At 34.7% G+C, this 17,890-nt stretch overlaps 1 protein-coding gene across 5 annotated transcripts in view; it reads right to left on the bottom strand.

Moving 5' to 3' along the window:
* ROBO1 (roundabout guidance receptor 1) overlaps window positions 1-17,890 on the bottom strand; it is a 622,307-nt gene that overhangs the window by 184,934 nt on the left and 419,483 nt on the right. For all 5 annotated transcript variants that reach the window (XM_031958836.1, XM_031958837.1, XM_031958839.1 and 2 more), the window contains exon 4: window positions 5,082-5,202. In XM_031958836.1, the coding sequence (XP_031814696.1) occupies window positions 5,082-5,202 (121 nt within the window). The remainder of the gene's footprint in view (window positions 1-5,081; window positions 5,203-17,890) is intronic.

Genomic DNA, 17,890 nt, shown 5'->3' on the forward strand with positions numbered 1-17,890 from the left:
CCTAATGTTGAACCAGCCCTGCATTCCTGGTATAAATTCTACTTGGTCATGGTGTATTATGCTTGAGATGATTTTCTATAATCACTTTGCTAGTATTTTATTTAAGATTTTTGCATCAATGTTCATTAGAGAAATTGGTCTATAATTTTCTTTCTCTGTTTTCAAACTACTTGGTTTAAATATCAGTACCATGTCTGTGTCATAAAAGGAAATTGGTAGGACTCCTTCATTCCCTATTTTTTCAAATAGTTTATACAGCATTGGGACTAATTGTTCCTTGAATGTTTGGTAGAATTCACATGTTAATCCATCTGGTCCTGGGGATTTTTTTTTAGGGAGTTGATTAATAACTTGTTCTATTTCTTTTTCTGAAATGGGACTATTTAAGCAATTTACTTTCTTGTCTGATAATCTGGGAAGCCTATATTTTTGGAGGTAGTCATCCATTTTACTTATATTATCAAATTTATTGGCATAAAGTTGGGCAAAGTAACCCCTTATTATTTCTTTAATTTCCTCTTCATTGGTGGAAAGTTCTCCCTTTTCATTTTTAAGACTACTAATTTTATTTTCCTCTCTCCTTTTTCTAATCAGATTTACCCAAAGGTTTATCAATTTTATTGGTTTTTTCATAAAACCAACTCTTAGTTTTATTTATTAGTTCAATAGTTTTTTTTTACTTTCAATATTATTAATTTCTTCTTTTAATTTTAGAATTTCAAGTTTAGTAATTGATTGGGGGTTTTTAATTTGTAAGCCCTAGCTTTTTAAGTTGTAAGCTCAATTCAATGATCTTCTCTTTCTCTATTTTATTGAAGTAAGCCTCTAACAACATAACATTTCCCCTTATTACCACTTTGGCTGCATCCTACAAATTTTGGTATGACGTTTCAACATTGTCATTATCTTGAGTGAAATTATTAATTGTGTCTATAATTTGCTGTTTCACCCAATCATTTTTTAAGATGAGATTATTTAATTTCCAATTACTTTTTGGTCTATTTATACCTAACTTTTTGTTGAATGTAGTTTTTGTTACATTGTGATCTGAAAAGAAAGCATTTACTATTTCTGCCTTCCTGCATTTAATTTTGAGGTATTTATGTCCTTTTTTTTTTTTTTTTTCTTCATCTGTAAATTTTTTTTTTTTTTTATTTAATAGCCTTTTATTTACAGGATATATACATGGGTAACTTTACAGCATTAACAATTGCCATACCTCTTGTTCCAATTTTTCACCTCTTACCCCCCCGCCCCTCCCCTAGATGGCAGGATGACCAGTAGATGTTAAATATATTAAAATATAAATTAGATACACAATAAGTATACCTGGAGGGCTTTATGTCCTAATATATGGTCAATTTTTGGGTAGGTTTCATGAACTGCTGAGGAGAAAGTATACTCCTTTCTGTCACCATTCAGTTATCTCCAGAGAACTATCGTACCTAATTTTTCTAATATTCAAGTTACCTCTTTAATTTCTTTCTATTGTTTTGTGATTTGATTTATCTAAATCTGAGAGTGAAAGATTGAGATCTCCCACTATTATAGTTTTGCTATCTATTTCATCTCGCAACTCTCTTAACTTCTCCTTTAGGAAATTAGATGCTATACCACTTGGTGTATGTATGTTTAATACTGATATTGCTTCATTGTCTATACTACTCTTTAGCAAGATATCATTTCCTTCCTTAGCTCTTTTAATTAGATCAATTTTTGCTTTTGCTTGATGGGAGATAAGGATGACTACCTCTGTTTTTTTTTTACTTCACCTGAAGCATAATAGATTCTGCTCCAGCCTTTTACCTTTACTCTGTATGTATCTCCCTGTTTTAAATGTGTTTCCTCTAAACAACATATTGTAGGGTTCTGACTTTTGATCCAGTCTGCTATCTGCCTCCTCTTGATGGGAGAGTTCATCCCATTCACATTTATGCTTAAAATTACTAAATCTGTATTTCCTGCCATTCTAATATTCTCAGATTATGCTTTTCTTTTTCTTGCTCTCCTTCCCCCCTTCCCTAGTATTAAAATTATTGCTCCCACTTGCATCACCCAGCTCTCCCTCTTTAGTATCTCTCCCTTCTACCTTTGAGTCCCTTCCCCTTTCTTGTACCCTTCCATTATTACTTTTTCCTTTTCACTTTTCCTGTCCCACTTTTTAATGAGGTGAGAGAAGATTCTCTGTAAAACAAATATGTCAATTATTTCCTCTTTGAGCCAACTCTGATGAGAGTAAGATTCGCACAATGTTCCTCCCCCTCTCTAAGTTCCCTCAGATATGAAAGTTCCTTTGCCTCATCGTTGCATGTAGTTTCCCTCTTTTTATCTACCCTTTCCCCTTTTTCTGACACTAACCCCTTTCCATTTCTACTTCCCTTTTTTATGTTACATTGGTAAAATCAAATTATACATGTGGTTTTCATGTATATCATCAACAGAAATACCATTCTCAAGAGTTCCTTTTACCTTTTTCTACTTCTCTTGAGTCCTGTTGTTGGAGATCAAATTTTTTGTTTAAGTCTGGTTTTTTCTTAGAAACATATGGAATTCCTCTGTTTCATTAAATGTCCATCTTCTTCCATGGAAAAAAATGCTCAGCTTAGCTGGGTAATTTATTCTTGGCTGCATTCCAAGTTCTTTTGCCTTTCAGAATATTAAATTCCAGGACCTTGCGTGACCGTTATTGGGGCACCTCGGTATTTGAACTGTTTTTCCTGGCTGATTGTAAAATTTTTTCTTTAGTCTGAAAATTCTGAAGTTTGGCCATAATATTCCTCAGAGTCTTTATTTTAGGTCTTTTTCCAAAGGTGTTCGATGGATTCTTTTAACACCTATTTTACCTTCCGGTTCTATTACTTCTGGGCAATTCTCTTTGATGATTTCCTGTAAAAAGTATCTAGGCTCTTTTTTTCATCATAATTTTCGGGTAGTTCAATGATCCTCAAGTTATCTCTCCTAGATCTATTTTCCAGGTCTGTTGTTTTTCCAAGTAAATATTTGACATTTTTTTCCAATCTTTCATTTTTTTTGTTTTGCTTGATTGATTCTTCCTGTCTCAATGAATCTGTCATTTGTATTTGTTCAGTTCTGATTTTTAGTGAGTTATTTTCTTCAGTAGCTTTTTAAAATTCTTTTTGCATATGTCCAATTGAGTTTTTAAATGAGTTGTTTTGCTCTATGGAATTTTTTTCCATTTCACTAAATTTTTTTTTTAAGTGAGTTATTTTCTTTTTCCAATTCACAAATTCTGTTTCCCTGCATTTCTTGGGAGTATTTTACCTTTTCCAATTCACATTTCAGGAAGTTGTTTTCTTTTTCCACTTTATCAAATTTTTCTTTTAGTGAGTTATATGTCTTTTCTGTACTCTCTTGCATAGCTTCTCTTTCCTTTCCTCATTTTTCTTCTAGTTCTCTTTTAAGATTTTTAATAGTCTTTTCTAGGAGAGACTTGTATTGGGGACCAACAATTGTCTGGAGCCTGTCTGCTATTAGTCTTTTCAAGGTTGAAAAGGTATTCTCTTTCTGAATAGAAACTATCAATTGTCCTTTTGATTTTGTAACTCATTTTGTTAAAGCCTGTAGGGTCTGCCTTCAGGGCCAGGAGATTACCAGCTTCCTCTGCAGAGCAGTGAAAGGTGTATGGATGGGTAGCTGTCCTGTTAGGCTACTACAAGGAGTGCTCTGGGAAAGAATTCCCAACCCAGAAGTAACTCAGGCCTGCAGGGCAGAGCTGGGAAAGTGCCCTGCAAAGAACCCTAGCTGTGGGATATAATGACTTCCCTGGGGCTAGACACTGAGTAGTGAGATAGTGAGTTCACTATCCCAAGCCAAATCCAGCCCTGGGACTGTGGGTATTAGCAGTTGAGCAGTGAATGGACTAGCAGTGACCAAAAGTGTCTCTGTGTTGGGAAGCATGGTCCTGCTGGAGAAGTTCTATTGCCCCAGGCCAAGCCCCCCACTGTGCCAATTAGAGGGTGCCCAGGCTGTGGCCCTCTGCATTGCAGGTTTTTAACTGCCCCAGCAAAAGTCCCGAACTGCAGGATGTGACTGCAGGGCTGTGTTACAGTCTGCCTGAGTCATCTCTGGGTTTGAGTAGTTACAGTCAGATCTTGTTAGGTTCTGGCGATTTTTAGAGTACCCTCTGTTTTAGGCTTTAATTTCTCTGCCAGTTTACTGCTTTGTAATCAAGACAGAGCAGTTAGCCTATAGCAGAGTTGTCTCTATAACTTCTCTAGCCACAGAGTTCTTCCCACTTCTCCTCCCCTGTCTGCTCAGGAGGCTAGTCTCTCACTGCCTGTGCTAGTCTATTCCTGGCCCCTCAGGACAAACCTTTCCTGCCAGTCTTCCAGATTGACTTCAGCTGGTAAGTTGTAGTGCTTCTGATCTTCATGAATTTAAGCAGTGAAGAGCTACTTTTGAGGCTGAATTAAATAGTTGGTTATGAGAGGAATGAAAGGAGCTTAGAAAGACGAGTATACCTTCTCCGCCATCTTGGCTCCGCCCCAGAATAAAGCTTAAGAATAATATATATTCTCTCAGAAATTAGTAATATGCTTCCTTGCATTTTCTCAATTGTACCTTCCTTGTAAGAAAAGAGGATTCTACTGTGTTGAAGAATGGTGCTGGGAAATGACAATGTTCAAAATTTTTATTCTAAAAAGGGGCAAAAATCAGAGAGAGCTAAAAATCCTTAAATGATCTAATAAACAGACTCAGTGACAATTTTCAACCAATCAGAAGTTTTGCCATTTGTCTTAGTTATTTTCCAGATATAAGATCACCAAGTTTTGAGATATTAATGTTCTACTAACTAAAATGAAATGCTTATTTTTATACAACATCAATATACTAGATAATTTTGGAAATGTCTGTTCCTATCTCTAGTAATTTGACTATTAATAGTTCTAACAGTGACACCGACAGTAATTTATTTGAATAAGTTTGGCTATGCTATCTATCTGTGGAACATAAAGTTATAAGTGTAAGAAAACATCTTTGATGTGAAATTCAATCATTCTTATAAATCTTAATGGAAAAATAAGGAAAATAAATTTAGATTAGATTAAAAAGTTATTTACCTAAAACAGTTAGTTCGGCTACTTCACTCTCTCTTTCTCCCACCATATTTGTTCCAACACAAACATATTTGCCAGCATCACTTTTACGTGTGTATGTAATCATGAGCTTTCCTCCTCGGATCTGGGGGGAAAAAAAAGAAGTACTTTAGTTCATAAGCTGAAGAGATAAAGTGGAAAACACTGTAGAAGAAATCTTAAAAGATGGTGGAACAAGGAAAACCAGAATAACCCAGATTTCGCTAATAATGATTTCAAAGAAATCTGAAGAGCACCAGCTAACCTGGTGACCAGGAAACTTAATGCAAGTCAACAAAGACCAATAAAGCCCTGTGAAAACTTCAAAGGGGCTACAAATAGGAAAGCTCAATGCTAAGCTTTCTAGCACTGGAGTTACTTTATTCCAGGTCAGGGTCTTAGAGCTTTCCAGTCCAGGACAGAGCTAGTGTCTTCCATGCCTTCACTTAAATACTGCATCAGAAAATTCAGAACAGGGTCAAATTAATTACAATCAGGTTTAGAACAGTCTTACAGATTGAAAAAAGAATGAAACTCAGGCATATGACTTTGTATCAAGGCAAGGTATATGGAAAAGTGACAGTCTATATACCATTGTCTCTGGCTAGGGTTTTGCGGGAGGGGCTAAGGAAAGGGAGAGGAAAAGCTTAAGACTTGTAGCTGAGTAACCAGGGCAAAGAACATGAAGTAAGAGTTAGCCTGCAATTGTGATAGCCAAACCTTGAATCAGGGTTGAAAACTTAAAAAACTTAGATTGAGAGGTCAATAATGAGCACTTAGATCTTTGAAGAATTTACAATTCAACATTTTGAAAAAGTAGCAGCAACCCCACAAAAATAATAATTAGCACCCAAAAAGGCCCCAACATTCTATTAAGAAATGACAAGATCTTGGCCTTCACATAAACTTCCAGGTTCAGGAAAAAAGGTTGGAAGACGGAGTAAACAAAAAACACTATTATTAAAGAAATACTTTTAAACCGAGGATGCCCAAAATATTAATCTAAATGGCCTAATAAGTCTATAATACTTGCAAGCAAAATCTTAAACAAAAACACAGTTTAGCCACAAAGTGAGCTAGAATTTCTGAGAGAAATGAAGTGGGTGCTTTTTTGTAATGTTCTTCTCTAAAATGTAATCTTTTGTAGGAGCAGGTTGCTTGGGGGGCTTCTGGAGGCAGCCTTCGTTTCAGTTCAGTAAATACCCCAAATGCAGCCAGTAGTTAAAGTCCAAATCCTTTATTTTCTCCTTCAAATTCTTGTCTCTTTTTCCTGGAGCCTGGTTAGCTTTAATAGAGGAGGCCTATCTCTCTCCTTGCTTCTGAGAGCTTAAGCTACTTTCTCTGGCTTGTGAATCTCCTTGACTGAATCCTGGGTTCTGAATCTCCCGGAGTCCAAAGGTTTTTACTTCAGTCTCCAGCCAGCACAAAGGTGGAAGACGGAATGAATATGTCTCCTCCTCCAAGACCTTCTATAGCGGGCTTCTCTTCTTTGGCCCTGAGAGCTCCTCCTTATATACGCTCTCTTAAAGATATGAATCTTGTGGAATTATATTAAGTACTAAGTACATGTAAATTAGAGAATCATTATCTCATCAATTCAACTTGACTTGGCACCTTATAAAAATACTAACATTTTTTCATCATTTTAATAAATATATATAAATGGATCAAATGAATACACCTCTAAGGGGAAAAAAAAAGAAACGAGAAGCTATAAAGAAAAGATCTGAAACAAAAAATATAAACACTTAAAATTTTTTAGTATATAACTACATAAAAATTAAATGAACTAAAGAGAATTTAATGAGTAAGAAATAAATAAGAAATATGAAAATAGGAGCAGCTAGGTGGTGCAGTGGATAGAGCACTAGCCCTTAAGTCAGAAGGACGCGAGTTCAAAATGTGCTCCCAGACATTTAACACTTCCTAGCTTTGTGACCCTGGGCAAGTCACTTAACCTAAATTGTGGAAGGAGGGAAGGAGGGAAGGAAGAAAGGAGGGAAGGAAGGAAGGAGGGAAGGAGGGAAGGAAAGAAGGAAGGAAGGAAGGAGGGAAGGAAGGAATCTGTTACTTGGATCAATTATTTCAACCGTCACCCTTGCAAATTTTTTTCCCTTCCTCTTCTCTCCCCTCCCCTAGACAGCAAGCAATATAATATAGGTTAAACTTATAAAATTCTTCTAAACATATTTCTACATTTATCTTGCTGCACAAGAAAAATCAGATTCATAAAGAAAAAACAAAAACAAAAAAAGCAAGCAAGCCAACAAGAACAACAACAATGGTGAAAGTACTATGTTGGATCCCCATTTGATTCCAACAATCCTCTTTCTGGATACAGATGCCTCTCCTTCATAAGTCTATTGGAATTATCCTGAATCACCTCATTGTTACAAAGAGTCACATCCATCATAAATGATCATCGTGTAATCGTGTTGCTATGTTCAATGGTCTCTTGGTTCTACTCATTTCATTTAGCATCAGTTCATATAAGTTTCTCCAGGCCCTTCTGAAATCATTCTGTTCATGATTTCTTATAGAACAATAATATTCCATTACATTCATAACTTATTTAGCAATTCCTGATGGGCATATATTGTTTCCAATTCTTTACCACTACAAAAAGAGCTACTACAAACATTTTTGTACATATTGGACATTTCCCCTTTTTTATGATTGCTTTGGGATACAGGACCAACAAAGTTTAATAGCTTTTTGGGCATACTTTCAAATTTCTCTACACAGTAGTTGAATCCATTCACAACTTCACCAACAATGCATTACTACCCCAATTTTCCAAATACCCTGCAATATTTATCATCATTTCCTACCAACTTAGTCAGTCTAAGAGATATGAAATGGTACATTAGAGTTGTCTTAATTAACATTTCTCTAATCAATAGTGCATTTTTTCATTTAACTAGAAATAACTTTAATCACTTCATCCAAAACTTGTCTGTTCACCCCCTTTGACTATTTCTCAAATAAGGAAAGAATTATATTCTTATAAATTTGAATCAATTATCTATACATTTCAAAAATGAGACCTTTATCAGAAATCTTTGATGTATTTTTCCCCCGACAGTTTTCTGTTTTTTCTAATCCTGGCTGCATTGATTTTGTTTAGATAAAGCCTTTTTAACTTAACATAATGAAAATTATTCATTTTATATTTCATAATTCTCTTTGGCCATAAATTCCTTCCTTCCTTCCCCATACATCCAAAAAGTAGATTGACTTATTCTCCAAATTCTATCACCCTCTATATCTAAAACATAAACTCATTTAGAACTTATCTTGGTATAAATGTTTGTTGCTGATGAAATGCCTAGTTTCTGTCATTCTATTTTCCAGTTTTCCCACCAATTTTTGTCAAATACCACATTTTTATTCCAGAAACTAGAGTCTTTAGATTCATCAAACACTAGACTATTACTATAGTCATTGAGTATTATGTTATACTTACCTAAACTATAGCACTTAATCGACTACTCCATTTCTTAGCCAGTACAAAATGGGTTTGACGACTGCTGCTTTATACTATAGTTTTAGAAATGCAACAACTAGGCCACCTTCACTGGCATTTTTTTTTCATTAATTCCCTTGAAATTCTTGACATTATGTTGTTCCAGATGAACTTTGTTGTTATTTTTTCTAGATCTGTAAAATAATTTCTTAGGAATTTGATTGGAATGGCACTAAATAAGTAGATTAACTTAGGTAGTAATTGTCATTTTTATTATATTCATTCGGCCTACCCATGAGCATTCCTGACAAATTCTACTTGGTTATTGTGTACAATCTTGATGATATTGCTGTAATCACTTTGCTAAAATTTAATTTAGATTTTTGCATCAATATTTATTGGGAAATTTGGTCTATAATTTTCTTTCTTTGTTTTAATCCTTTCTGGTTTGGATATAAAGGACCATATTTGTGTCATAAAAGGAATTTTGTAGCATTCCATCTTCCCCTATTTTTCCAATTATTTTGAATAGTGTTAGAATTGTTCTTAAATATCTGGTAGAATTCACTTGTAAATCAACCTTCCCCTGGAGATTTTTTCTTAGGGAGTTCATTAGTAGCTTGTTCAATTTCCTTTTTTAAAATGGGACTATTTATCTAATTTATTTCTGCTTGTTAATGTGGGTAGAATATATTTTTAAGGATTCATTCATTTCACTTAGAATACAAGATTATGGGGATACAACTGGGCAAAAATAATTCTGAGTTACTGCTTTAATTTCCTTTTCCTTGATGGTAACTTCACCCTTTTCTTTTCTTTTCTTTTCTTTCTTTTTTTTTTTTTGATACTGTCAGTTTGATTTTCTTATTTTCTTTTTCTAATCAAATTAATACTTTATTCTGTTGCTTTTTCCCCAATAAAGCCAACACTTAGTTTTGTTTATTAGTTCAACAGTTTTCTTACTTTCAAAGTGATTAATATCCTTTTATTTTCAGATTTTCAAATTTGCTATTTAATTGGGAGTTTAAAATGTGTTTTTCTATTTAATTGAACGTCTTATCATTTCTACTGAAAGATAATGTTTAGTTTTGCTGGGTAGTTCATTATTGATTGTAGTCCAAGCTCCTTAGCTGTACAGAATATCATATCCCAAACCCTTTGATCCATTTAAATACATGCTACTAGGTCCTAGGTAATTCTGATTGTGGTACCTCAATATTTGAATTGTTTCTACCAGGATACCACAGAACTTTCTCTTTTATCTGATAATTCTGGAATTCTGATATACTTGGATTTTCATTTTGGATTTGTTTGGATTACATTTTGGGGTCTCTTTCAGGAGGTGATAGGCGAATTCTCTGTTTCTAGGACATTAGGGGAGTTTTCCTTGATCATTTCTTAAAACATGATGAGTAACCTCTTTTTTTCATCATGGTTTTCTAGTAGTTCAATAATTCTTAGATTGTCTCTCCTGGATTTATTTTCAAGGTTGATTGTTTTTCTAATGAGGTGATTTACATTTTGGGGTTTTGTTGTTGTTTGTTTGGTTTTCTTTAGTTTTATTGTTTTTTCTTCTATTTGGTTTTATTTGACTGAAGTTTGATATCTCATTTAGTCATTCCCTTCCATTTGTCCAATTCTAATTTTTAGTGAATGATTTTCTTTAATTTTTTATGATCTCCTTTTGCATTTTGCCAATAATACTGTTAAAGAATTTGCTTTGTATGTTGCAATTTTCCCCATTTCACCAAATCAGTTGTCTTAAGGAGTTGTTCTCTTTTTCCATTCACCAATTCAATTTTTGTTCTTTTTCCATTTCACGAACTCTATTTTTTGAGATGTTTTCAATTTCACCACACCTATTTTTTATAAGATTGGTTTCTTCAATATATTTCCCCCCATTCCACCAAATATATTTTTAAGGAATTGTTTTCTTCAGGCAATTTCTGGTTTTTTTTTTCTAAACCCTTCCATAAAGCTCTCATTTTCTATTCTCATTTTTCCTCTCTCTTTTAAGATCATTTTTTAATTCTTCCAAGAGAAGCTTTTGAGTTGGAGATCAGTTCATATTCTGTTCTGAGGCTTCATCTAGAGGCGTTTTGCGTAGTGTCCTAAGGGTTTGAGTGGTGTTCTTCCCAGGCTCTAAGCTATCTAAGATCAGAACTCTTTTGTTTTTTTGCTTATTTTTAAAAGCTGAAGTCTGCTCCTAGGGCAAAGGGGAGATTGTCCAGTGTTGTGATACGGGAGCCAACTGCCACTGGCTGCTGGAGGTCTAACTCAGACCTGTAGAATGGATCTCTTCATGTGAGAGGATGATGATGTTTCAAGGAGACTGAGAGGCAGTTGCTCTTCTCTGACCTCTCTCCAGAGAGACAGCTGCATTGTATGATCTCTTTCCTCTTCCCTCTTGCCTCCAATTTATTTCATTCCCCATCCACAAGGAACATCTGAGTCAGCAAAGGCTTCTTTGCAACTCCTTCTGATGTTATGACTCACAGCTGTGGAGGCTCTAAGAGAATTGATCTGCCCCTTCACTTAGGCATGGTCCTTAACAAGTCCCCTTTTTTTGTTTTATGGATATTTCCCTCCCCTCTCCCACAGCATAGTTAGTAAATTTGAATATTTGTTGTTATCTGAATCTACACACTGAGGAATGCAAGCAGCACTATCACTCTGGATGGTTGTAGCAGGTTGTTCTTATGAGATGTCAAGGAGGCAAACTTTCAAAGAGAGAAAAGGACTATAATCAGAACAAGCATTTAAGTCTCTCATCAATCTCCTGGCTTGGCCCTTTTAAGGGTTAACCAATTCAACTACCCTGACAAAAAAAGTCTTACCATGTATCTTTCCCCTTTCCTTCCCCAAGCATTAATGAAGGAATTCTGGGAGGATTCTAGTCACAAGCAGCTCTTGGATGCTGCTACTACTTCTTGTAATTATGTCACACATTCAGATGCCATGTGTTACAGGAGCAACCTGCTGGTATCTGCTGGATGTTATAGGAGCTATGTGCTAGTGGCTGCTGTGGATCCAACTCAGACCAGCAGAATGGATCCCTTCAAGTGAGAAGACGATAATCACACAAGGAGACTGAGAGGCAGTTGCCGTTCTCTGAGCTTTCTCCTGAGAGGCAGCTGTGTTGTGTGACCTCTCTCCTCTTCCCTCTTGCCTCCAATTTATTCCATTCCCCATTCACAAGGAACATCTGCAAAAGTAAAGGCTGCTTTGCATTTCCTTTAGTTGTTATGATTCACAACTGTGGAAGCTCTAGGAGAATTAACCTGCCCCTTCACCTATGCATGGTCCTTAACAGTCCAGAACATCCTCTTGGGCAACAGGGGCTTCTCACTGCCCTATGGCCAGTGATGCTAAAGCTTTACCCACTACTGCTGGATGGGCCTGCCCAAGTTCTATCTGCTATACTGGGTTTCAGAGGTTCTCAACTTACCTTCTAAAATTGCCATGAAGCTGGCACTGGCCTTCTGAACCAAAATAGAGTAGTCAATGCTGTTGTATTTTGGCTAAGAGTTTTCCACTAGATTCCCTTCACAAAACTTCTCCATCCTGGACCTTCTCACAAAGCACCTGAATTGGGCTGTGTCCCCACTCATGAGTCAGACCTTTGTCTGAACTCCTTGGAAATATCTTATGCTGGAAATTTGTAACAAACCAAATGTTATTGCTTCTGTCACTTTAAAATCCATTCACAGGCTTGATCTAGTGTTGATTCTGAGCAAAGCCAGGAAAAACTCAGGCAAAATCCTGTCTATCGCTCTATCTTGAATATGCCCCCAGAATCTACTTTTCAACACAAAACATGAAATTTTAAAATCTTATGAATATCAAAGACATAATTCAGAATTTCAAGGTCAAAGAAAAGCATGGGAAGTAAATAGAGAAGGGCTAAAGTGATAATCACATCACATATGACAGCTATCACTAATGCAGTAGGAAATGTTAAAACAAAATATTCTAAAAGAAAGGGATACAGTCTTATAATAAAGACTAAGTTAAATAGAAAAACTAAGACTAAAGGGAGGAAAAGGATCTTTAATAAAAGAAATTTCTATACATTTCTGCTGACAAGAGAAGAAACTTGGAAATTGAAATAGAAGAGGCAAGTGAAACATAAAAAATGTAAAGATACTTAAATTATTTAAAAGTATAATGAAAGAGAAGAAAACGTTCATTAATAATACTAAATTCAAAAAGGGTAGTTAATGTAACAGGGGCCACACAGAGAGAACAAAACCTCAAGTTTTGATAATATTATAAGAAAGAAATGGGATGCAGCTAGATGGAGCAGTGGAGAGAGCACCAGTCCTGAAATTAGGAGAACCTGAGTTCAAATCTGATGTTAGACCTGTGTGACCCTGGGCAAGTCACTTAACCCCAGTTGCCAGAAGGAAGAAAGGAAAGGGAAAGGGAAAGGGAAGGAAGGAAGGAAAATATGGGAGCCAACAGAAAATGCAAGAGGAAAGAAAAGACAACTTATTCTCTCAAGTGATCACAGTTTGCAAGAACAATAATATACAGAGAAAGATAAGAGAAGAGCATACAATACTACAATCTCTTTTTCATCCATGTTAGAAAACATTAAAATGTACAACCAATAAATATGCATTAAGTACCTACTACGTGCCAAGCATTGTGTTAATTGCTAAAGTTACAAAGATTTCATAGAGTTTGATAAAGCACTACGTTCATTTCAATAGGAAAAACAGAAGGGAAGATTATTATATTTTTAAAAAGAAGGAAATTCAGAGATATATTAGTCATATTAAAAAAGATTCTCCTCACAGTTATATGGATAGTAAAAGATATTATTGTGCCATAAGAAAAATGGTCTTAAGGAGTTCCAGAGGTGGAACACCAAGATGGCAGTCAAGACAGAAAGCTCCTACAGCTCTCCCAGTTTCCTCGAAAACCACATGAAAGCAAGCCTCTGAACAGCAAATAATAGAATGAAACCACTCTCCAGGTCAAGACAGACTGAAAAAAATTTTTTAAAAAGTCAGTCTCTTTGGGGTAAAAAGGATGTTCAGCCCAGTTCAGAAAGACTTTGGGAAAGCTAGTGAGAGGGTTTTAATCCAGCAAATTAGCAACTAAGATATTCAGTCCTGGCTCAGTAGAGGAGCAAGTCAGTGGGTCAGTTTCCAATTCCAGCTCAGAAGACAAACTCTGGGAAACCAGGCCATTTCCTGAAAAGAGCATGTAAAGCTACTCCCTGCAAACACAAGGGACTCATGGCACAAGAAGTAAACTTGTGATAACACTACCTCAGATGAAAATAGAATATCCACGGAAGAAATCTGAGAGATAAAGTGATCTCAAATCCAAAGAAGCTCCTTGGAAATGCTTACAAAAGACTTCAAAAGACAAACAAAAGAGATAGAAGAAAAAATTAGAAAAGAAATAAAAGGTATTCATGAGAGAGTCAATAATTTGGAAAGGAAGGGAAAAAATTGTCTAAAGAAAACAACTCTTTAAAAAGTAGAATAAACAAAATGAAAAAGATACAAAAGATAACTTAAGAAAATCGCACATTAAAAACTAAAAAAAAGGGCAAATGGAAGCAAATGATTTTATGATACAGCAAGAATCAAACAAACTAAAGAGAATGAAAAAAAAAAGGAAGAAAATGTGAAATACCTCATGGGCAAATCAGCCGACCTATAAAATAGATCCAGAACAGATAATTTAAAAAGTTTTGGCCTACCTGAAGGTAATAATCAAAAAAAAAAAAAAAAAAAAAAAAGAGCCTGGATAACATTCTATACAAGGTCATTAAGGAAAACTGATCCAATATTCTAAAAACAGAGGAGGAAATATGATTGAAAGAATTCATCAGCTCCCTTCTACAAAGAGATCTCACAAAGGAAAACTCCAAGAAACATTGTTGCGAAATTCCAAAACTAGAATGTCAAAGAAAAATACAGCAAGCTACCAGACAAAAACAATTCAAATATCAAGGAACAACAGTCAGAATTACCAAGAATCTGGCAGCTTCTATAGTAGAGGATCCAAGGGCCTCTCAGAATACCATATTCCAGAAAGCAACAGACCTGGAGTTACAGCCAAGAATCAACTACCCACCAAGATTCAGCATCATCTTTCAGAGGATAAGATGGATCTTCAATGAAGTAAGAGATTTTTCAATCATTTCTATTGGAAAAAAAAACCTGAACTGAACAGGAAATTTAATCTACAAACACAGGACTCAAGAGAATCAAAGAAAGGGAAACAAAGGAAAATATATTTTTTAAAGGTTAAACTGTTTATATCCCTAGAAATGAAAATGACACCTGTAATCTTGAGATCTGTATGTGTTACTGGGGCAGATAGGGAACCATCACATTGACCAAGGTTGGTTGTGAATGATCTCTCATGTGATGACATAAAAAAAGGACATTAAGAGGAGGGAAACAGTCTGTACTAGAAAAAGAGGTATTAAATAAAAGGCTATTAAATAAATAAAAAAAAAGAAAAGAAAAAGAGTTGTTATGGAAAAATTAGTTCACCTGCAGAGATGCAAAAGACCTATTACAATCCAAGGAAAGAAGGAGGGAATAAACATTCAGTTGGTTATAAAAATTTCTCTATAAAGAAGGAGGAGGAGAAAAAAGAAAAAAAAGGGGGGGGATGGGCAGGATAGAAGAAAGGAGGGCAGAAACACTAGAGGAAAAGGTAAGCGAAGGGAGGAAGGGTTGAAAGAGGATAGTGAGTTGAATGGTTAAAACAACACTAGTAAGAGAAAGGGGTGGCTGGGATGATAGAAGATAAGGTAGTTGGAGGGGTGAATAAAAGAAAAACAGGACTAAGGACAGGGAGGAAAGACAAAAAAAGTACATACAAGGGAGAAAATAGGATGGAGGGAAATACAGAATTGATAATCACAACTGTGAATGGGATGAACTTTCCCATAAATCGGAAGCAAATAACAGAGTGAATTAAAAAACAGAAACCTACAAATGTGTTTACAAGAAACACATTTCACCAATAGAGACATCCAGAATGAAGGTAAAAAGTTGAATACAATTCATTATGCTTCAGCTGAAGTGTAAAAAAAAAAAAAAAAAAAAAAAGCAGGGGTAGCAACTCTGATCTCAGATAACACTAAAGTAAAAACACATCTTATAAAAGAGATGAAGGAAAGTACATCTTGAAAAAGAGCACCATAAATAATGAAGTAGTAACGATACTAAATGTGTATGAACCAAGCTAAAATAGGGAAATTCCTAGAGAAGATTTTAACCCAGTTACAGGAAGAAATCGACAGCAAAACCTAAAACTTCCTCTCTCAGAATCAGACAAATCTAATCACAAAATGAAAAGAAACTAGGGAGGTCAATAGGATCCTAGAAAACTTAGATATGATAGAAGAAAATTGAATACAGATGGAAAGGAATACACTTTTTTCTTGGCAGAACATGGCACCTACACAAAAATGGACCATGAATTAGGGCATAAAAACCTCACAATCAAAAGCAAAAAGGTAGAAATAATAAATGCTTCCTTTTAAGAGCATAATGAAATCAAAATTATATTCAATAAATGACCAGAAAAAGAGAGACTAAAAGTCAATTGGAAATTAAATAACCTAATTTTAAAGAATAAATAGGTAAAAAAGCAAATCACTGAAACAATCATCATTTCTTCCAAGAAAATAACAATGATCAGACAATATACCAAAATCTAGGGGATGCATTAAAAGCAGTTCTTAGAGAAAATTTTATATCTCTAAACAGCTACATAAATAAAATAGAGAAAAAGGATATCAATGACTTAAACATGCAACTAAAAAAGTATAGAAAAAGACCAAATTTAAAATTCCCAATTAAATAGCAATTTTAAAATTTAGAAACTCAAAGGAGAGATTAATAAAATAGAAACTAAAATAACTATTGAACCAATAAACAAAATTAAGAGTTGGTTTTATGAAAAAACTAACAAAACACATAAACTTTTGGTTAATTTGATTAGAAAAATGAAAGTTAAAAAAAATCACCAGCAACAAAAATGAAAAGGGGGAATTTACCACCAATCAAGAAGAAATTAAAGCAATAATTTGGAGATATTCTACAATATTCTATGGCAACAAATCTAACACTCTAACCCAAATGATGAATATTTACAAAAATATAAATGGCCCAGGTTACAAGAAGAGGAAATAAAATACTTAGTTCCATTTTAGAAAAAAAAAAAATGAACACGTCATCAAAGAACTCCCTAAGAAAAAAATCCCCAGAGCCAGTTATTGGGATTCTTTTAACCTACAATATTTCTTTCCTGAAGTAGTTTTCTTCTGTTATTTCTTCACTGTAGCATTTTGTGTGGAATCTTTTGTTGGTGAAGATTTTCCTTTAAATCTCAAGTCATGAACAACTGATAGCTAGGTTTTGCCTTTCCCCACTCTAATCACTGGGTAAAAGAGGACTTATGTCCTCAGTCAAACAATAGGACTGGAAGACAGACAGAATGTATTGGACAAGATCTAATAAATGAATAAATGCCAAAGTCTGCAGCTTCTGTGTGACTTCTAGAGTATCTCTTGACCTTGATCATCTTGATCTTGTCTACTTCTCTCTGTAGTCAACCATAAGAAATTGAAAACTTTAGGGTTTGGTGTCTGTAACAAATTGGCAATGAGAAAGGTTTTAGACTAGATTCTAAGGGTATTGCCACAATAGAAGTTCTATCCTTGACTTTGGCCCAGTTCTTCTGCATTGTCACAAGCAACCTAGTGCAATCTAGATACAATGGAGAAATTCAGTAGTATTTTTCTCATTTCATAAGGCAATTTCATCCCTGGTACCTGTTTTGGGGGATCTAAGTTTGTTTGCAATATTTTGATGTGCAGCATCTTATAAGAAGCTATAAAGATTTTTCAAAAATTAATACTCACTAGTTTAAAAATGCTTTAGAAAGAAAAATAATAAATTTCTGAAAGTATGGGTATCTAGAAATAACATTCATATTTATAATTCAAAAATAACAAAAACTTCTCCTACATTAAAGCCATACACTTGCTGTATGAAAGAATACTATCTAAGAACTTCTCCAAAGGAGCAGGAAATTCCATTTTCAAAGGGCTTTTTCTTTTTCTATATGGTACATTGAGCAACAAGATAATATAGCAGGGGCAAGTATTCAGAAATACAAAAATTTAGCTAATGCAAGGGAGCCTGATTCACATCTCTAGTTTGAGTCAATAATGTACAATGAGTAAAGATTTTCCTCCTCCTGATTATATAAAAAATAATTCTTATTAAAATTTGCATACAGAGTAAGAAGCATGTTTCCATAAGGCTGTAAATTGAGTAAGTTT

This window comes from Sarcophilus harrisii, chromosome 3, assembly GCF_902635505.1.
Source record: "Sarcophilus harrisii chromosome 3, mSarHar1.11, whole genome shotgun sequence".
In the NCBI taxonomy this organism is placed as follows: Eukaryota; Metazoa; Chordata; class Mammalia; order Dasyuromorphia; family Dasyuridae; genus Sarcophilus; species Sarcophilus harrisii.